The 6557-nt window shown below is 53.9% G+C and overlaps 1 protein-coding gene across 1 annotated transcript; it reads left to right on the top strand.

The window, feature by feature from the left end:
• Window positions 1-1324: 1324 nt before the first annotated feature.
• Window positions 1325-2516, top strand: VDBG_04898 (Mni1p; the record flags this gene model as incomplete). Its single annotated transcript, XM_003005246.1, has 2 exons — window positions 1325-1777; window positions 1848-2516. The coding sequence occupies 2 exons, from the start codon at window positions 1325-1327 to the stop codon at window positions 2514-2516; spliced, it is 1122 nt and encodes a 373-aa protein (XP_003005292.1).
• Window positions 2517-6557: the final 4041 nt, after the last annotated feature.

Below are 6557 nucleotides of genomic sequence, written 5' to 3'. Positions count from 1 at the left end.
GGCCATGACCAACCATATTTCTGGGATGACTACCCGGTACAAGAGAAGGAGATGCGACTTGTTAAGAATTGGCAGCAATGCCACGAGGCTAGCTCCCAGTTCCGTTATGCTCTGGCCTCAACGACCGCGCGATGCAAGGAGTCGAGAGAAGCTGTCGTTGATCCTGAGTTGCGAGCCTCGGCGGGCTATGGGGCATAGTGGTCGTAAAGCACCCAACCACAATGAAGGAACTTCGGGCGAGCTAACGTCGACAAGCTTTGTCATGGACCAGGCCATTTGTCGGGAGAGCTGCTCTGGACAAGGAACGGAGAGCAAAGCCTGCGCGGAGCATCCTGGCACAGGGATCAACGCTGGATTCGACAATGTTCCTAGGTGCAACTTGTCGCAGAAAACAGACGTGCAGTCTAAATCATCTGGGTATCACGCACCCGCCGTGGCGCTGGACCGGTCTCATCGCCAGTAGCAGGGCCACCAACACCGATCCAAATCCCCGGTACAGGCCATGGTAATGGCGATCACTAATGCTGTTGTTGGCCACTGGCGCCAGCCACAGAGAGCCCATGCAATGTGCTTTTGCTCACGTACCGTACGGCGCAGTGAGCAGCAGTAGGGCGCCCATCCTTCGCCAATCGACACGCCGCAACGCCAAGCCAGACTTGAAGCCTGCCGCCTGGTCCAGAGGAAGAGGACGGAGCTGGAAAGATGGCGTTGGAAGGGCTGAAGGACGATTCAGCCTTTCGCTTCTCGTTGCAAGGCGAATCAGAGACGCTCTTGAGCTAAAGGAACACATGAAAAGTGGCAAAAGGTAATTAGGTCACTCCTTTGAAAGCCCGATAGCTTCAGCATCAAGATGCAATTTGATCTGGACGATGGATTCGGCCATGGATCAGATCATGCAGTTGAGCGGAGAGCCACCGTGCCGTTGACGATCACGGGCAGCAGGCAGTTGGTCCCCCACATGAAAGACGATGGCGACGAACGCGCTTACATTGCCACCTTTCCTTCAAGTATCGACCCTGCACAGCTGAAGCGCCCTTGGTAAACTGCCAACTATATTTTTTTTTGGCGTAGCTCGTAAAGAAAAGTGACGCGTAAATGAGGCAATGAGCTTGAAGATGATGAAGCTGTCGGAGAGGTTCAATACTTGGGGGCCTAACAGTGGGATCGCAGATCTGGAACCAGGAACTTGACCAGTCAGGGCATGGCGCACAGATCACATCGCCCCACGTGATATTCAATTCTTTGAAACTGCCACTCACGTACCTTGGGTAGACACTTGTGCCCCTGCTTATTCCTCGCAGCCCTGGAACACGAAATCATCGGCATGGCTTCCTTCTCCTTCTCCTTCGCGGGAGATGACATTGATGGCGCAGATGGGGATCCCGCCCCCGAGCTCGAGATCAAGGCCTCGCAGCCAGCTACCGCCAGCGCTTTCCCCGTGCCAGGAAAGCCTCAGCTTTCACCAACCAGCCATCGCCTGGCAGATATGCTGGCGCAGCTGCCTTCCAAGATTGCATACAGCATTCTGAACGTTACTCTCGACGGCGGGGAAGTGGTCGAGATTCCCCGGCGGGAGCTGTGGGATGTGAGGGTCCAGCTCATGGCAGAGGACGACGATGCCGCGGAGGGACCTGAAGGCCTTGGCAGCCACGATGTCAAGACCGGTGTCTATGAGGGTGGTTTCAAGAGCTGGGAGAGCAGCGTCGACCTCGTGAAGGTCTTGGACAGTGAGAAACTATTGACCCCTGCCCGCCCACGCACGCTGCGTGTCATTGAGGTGCGTAGATCAGCAGACAAAAATAGATCCCTTCACAGCCTCCTGGTCGGTTGATTGACCAAGAGAATAGCTTGGATGCGGCACGGCCCTGCCTTCGCTCGCAGTGTTCAGAAGCGCGGCCGTCACATCATCTGTCGACTCGCCACTTTCCATAGTCCTGGCAGACTACAACCCTTCTGTGCTGCAACTCGTGACGCTGCCCAACTTCATTCTCACCTGGGCTCTGGCACGGAAGACCGCCACGCCCGTCCTCGAGACCGCGTTCTACGAAGAGGGCGAGCTCGAGTTGACGCCGGAGGTCATTGCCGCCTTTGAGTCCTTCTTGGCATCGTCCAACATCTCTCTAAGCTTCTTGTCCGGAGGGTGGTCACAGGAACTTGTCGAGCTACTTTACGGCTCGGACGTCGCGAGCTATTCGGCCAACGGCGAATTTGACAGCTTGCTCATCGGTGCCGAGACGATCTACTCGCCGTTTGCGCTCGATGCCTTCAACGAGATGGTCTTGGCTATACTTTCCAGGGAGAAGGCGGAGCGCGCCGGCTGCAAGTGTCAAGCCCTCGTCGGAGCAAAGCGGCCTCTACTTTGGCGTTTGGAGGCTCACTGGACGACTTCATCGCGAAGGCGCGAGGCAAGGGAGCCATTGTCACCCAACTGCGCGAGGAGGCTGAGGGCGTTCGACGCGGTGTCGTACGTTGCGTCCTACCTGCGCCCTCTGCCTGAACGGCCGATGACTATCTGACCGATGAATCTTGATTCATGACGCCGATGACCGAACCAGGGACACTCCTTTCGACCGCGCTCTCGCCACTATGGCTTGGCACCTTGGGGTGTTGCCGGCTTATGCGTTCGATGGTGTACAGGAGGGGGAGGCACAGCCGCGCCACAGGCTAGCGGTGTCCCAGGACGGTGACCGAGATGGAAAAAGCGGCTGCGACAAAACTAAGCGCGGCACAGCAGCACTGGGTGGTAACGAAGCAAAGGGCCCGGCGACAAAATGCCTCCGCCGGGCCTGGAGGATTCCAATAGCCGATGCAACGATGTGGTGCTGTGTTCGATGAAGGGCCGTCGTTGCCGGGATGACTCGGCAGTCAGGTAATGCGCAATCGATGTGGCTGTGAGGGCGAGATCGCGCGTCCCTCCCTATCATGTCGAGTCATGGGGTATAACACGACCCTCATCAGGTCTCACCTGCTGCCAGGGACGATTGTGATCCTTTGGCTCCTGGTTCAAGACGTAGCAGACGTAGCAGACGTCGATCATTCAACAGCGATTTGTCTGGGTCCAGAAGCTGGCATTGATACGCGATGGCGATGCATGCTGTTTGTCTGTTTTGATCTTGGCCACATTCCACGGCCTCCGCATCGGTGTCTGGGTTCCAGGGTTTGCCTTGGGTGCTACGTGGTATGCTGTCCTGATTAGGACTGGCGTATTCATTACACTTGCTCTGGCAGCCAAAGCTCAGCCACGCCGCGCTCAATACAACACTACGAATCAAGGCGTTATGCAACATGTGCTGCGGTGCACAAATCGGTCAATAGAAACGGTCGTTTCGAATGGTGCGAACCGTTTAGAATGGAACCCTGCGGCCCGTCCTGCCATCGTCAACCAGCACCACCCCATCTTGAGTGTACGCATCAAGTTCTCAACCGACGCCATCTCCTTCCGCCATATCCAGTCTTAGACAGGACGCCCCTGGACCAAGCCGAGCTAGGCGCAGTGATGGATCGAAAGCTCCGGTAACGCCCAGAACTGCAGGGACCAAGCAGGATCAGAGGCTCACGCTGGACATAGGACGGACGGAGGATGGAACTATGGTGCACGTGAAAAAGCACGTGACTACTTCGGCAGCTCGTACCTTGCTTGTACTTCTTTAGATCTTCTGTATCGATGTCTTCTACGCGACACAGCAACTTGGATTTGGGGAGAGCGGCCTGCCATCCTGCTTTATACCAGGTCTGCCATGTATAATACACACTGCTATTTTTGTTTCATCACTAGCTCCTGGCTAAGCTATACTTTACGGCTATGATTTGTTTTGATCGATGCTGTATAGTGGATACCTCCTCGAAAGCTTTCTGTTCCATTTGAATCTGCTGCAGTGAGATGGGCCGAATGACCTGGCCTGAAAGCATCAGACAAGAAAGCGCATCACCGTGAGACTTACTAGCAGTTTTATCCAGCCGTTCCTGGACTACATCGAGTCTCCGTCCACCAAACTGATCCATCACAGCTTCCCAAGCCTGGATCACAGGCGGTTCCATTACCAAATCCCATGTGCCTCTCAACAAAACTACGGCTTGCTGTACGTTGCGGAGCGCCTGATACCGAAAGAGCGCTGCAAAGCCCTTTCGTCCGTTCCAAATCTCCATCGTTTCCAAACGAGGCATCTTCATAGCTGCTAACGCGGCTGCCTGAAGTACAACGTTCAAATCTGTCAGATTCTCGTCGGGTGTGAGTGATTTTGAAGTGAGAACCAGCGATAGCAGGTTTGGTCACTCCCAAGAGGGTTGAATCTCGAAGAAGTAGCTGGCGTCCACCTCGAAAGATGCTGCGAGATGCCTAAGCTTAAGGCTAGTGAGTAAGTACGACCGACTGGCTACCAACCTGGACTAGGTTTGCGGATTGTGTCGCATCTGCTCAGTTTGACTCCTTCCTGGAATCGCTGCATAAAACATGGGTACTGTTGATTGAAGTTCTCGAAGACCACGAGTCTTGTAAGACTACTGTTGGAACGTTGGATAGACTTGAACAGGTCCTGGTTACCTAGATAGGTCAGAAGGATTATGCGTGAAGGAGTGTCTATAAAATATAGAGCGAGTAGTAGTTGAAAAGAGAGGGAAGCCAATGCAGTCATGCTCACCTGTCTATTTCGCGTTGTATAAAGTTTTGTTCCCTCCAGAGCTCGTAGTGGACTTGCTGCGGTTCTGTTGCCGGAGAAGTAGACTAGTTACTGCTGGGATAGATGTGAGTTGATCCCACCATTGAAGTTCTGACTCGGCATCATCAGATGGAACCTCATCCATCACTGAATGGAATACTTTATTGACAGCAGATGGAGGCAGGGCAAATTATCGAGAACCGGCAACTCAACCATGTTGAGGGTCATGGTAGTCTCCGTTTGACATTGCCTTCTCTGTGCGACAATCAACTGGTAGATACAGAGGAGTTCGGGTACAAAGACCAGATATTTAACAGTGCCGCGAGTCGCTAGGCGAGTAGATACTGATGTCGAGTGTCAAGTCGCCGTGACGATCCCATGTGCTGGGATTTGAAAACATAGTTTGGAATGTCGTGGTGATAGGACATCCACCGGTATCGCTAATCACAGAAGCCTTTTCATCCTCTTCCCTATCCAGTATCTGGACAGAATTAGAGGATTGTCATGGTGCGGACTAGTTGGCGGTGAGAATGGAAGTGGGGAGTCTTCGGAGCCTTGCGGAGGAGATATAACCTTCCTCAGTATGAGCCATCCTGGGCGGCGCGCGCTACGTATCTGTCCGCCGAAACACACGGCTGAGCCTTGTTTCTGCCTCTCTAGATGTGAATGTATGCGATCCGCAAAGGTAGGCAGGCTGGCAGCCAAGGGCCAGTCTACTATCGTTGCAAGTAGCGAGGGCACATTGAAGCCGCCTGCAAGAGACCCTGCAGTCTGTCGACACCTGCAGCTGATTATTGATGCTAGTCATTGTGTTAATGCCAGCCTGCGCATCTCCGTCCGACATGAAAAGCTGCCGTTTGACTTCACATGGATTTGCGCGCAGCAGTCTCAAAGGCTAAAGACCAGACGTCAACACCTAGATGAGCTTCGCTGTGGTTTCGTGATTCAAGCTATCGTATAATCCATTTCGTGCCCGAATTCGGCCTCAGTACATAACGATCACATCTAAGCAAACACTGGCTCAGTACATGATAGAGGGCGGGCACGGCTGTGAAACATAGGCTGCGTATCGAGATGTACAGTTCGCTATGTGCTTTCATCCGATTGGCGACATAGATTTTTTCTTTTTTTCTGCCATTCAGATATCAATCAGACGAAGTACTGAGACCAAATTGGGGCACCAAAGGAACAATACGGTGGAAGCATGGCTTTACGGCGAAGTTTGTGCAAACGGTATGTAGCCAGGTTGTGCATGCTGCGCCACGATGCTTTGTCAGTGCTTCTCAGGGCCGGCTCAGGCTAAAAGCGGAAAGGGGGGAACAGAGTTGGCTTCACATGTTGTTTGATGTGCTGATCGAGATGGGACGGTCCTGGTCGAAGCCGAATTGACTCGACTTCGAAACGCATCCTGGAATAGACTCATCAAAGGTCCAGCGACTGGACTGGTGCGACGATCCAAAACTTTCCTGCTTGATTGTTGTGCGTCATTGATCACTAGCGACATGCCGTGTGCCTTGCCTGCGCCCATTGTTCCGGGTTTGATCGGATGCTCTGTAATCCTACCTTACCTATGGAGTCACCATGAGCTTCTCGCTCGAGAGAGAGGCGTCATCAGCTTCGTTACCTTACGCGCCGGAAAGGCAATCACACAACGGTGCAATAGTGGAACGACGACGACGAGTGGTCGACAGAGGCACGGCGCGATAGGTCAGATGATCGGCTACGACCATGGTTGTCTTCCGTGCATTGGCCTGCAAGACCTGTTCCGGGCATTACCTTCCAGGGTGGGAAAGGGGCCCCGCAGACCAAGGCCCAAGAGGCCTGGAAATGCAGGAACAGGGACTGTTGGGGGCCGGGCAGCGGGCTCCAGTGTAGCGCATCTGGGGAGATGAGGTCCTCGTG

Source organism: Verticillium alfalfae, genomic scaffold (assembly GCF_000150825.1).
Source record: "Verticillium alfalfae VaMs.102 supercont1.5 genomic scaffold, whole genome shotgun sequence".
Lineage (NCBI taxonomy): Eukaryota > Fungi > Ascomycota > Sordariomycetes > Glomerellales > Plectosphaerellaceae > Verticillium > Verticillium alfalfae.
This window is presented reverse-complemented; position numbering and strand designations above follow the sequence as displayed.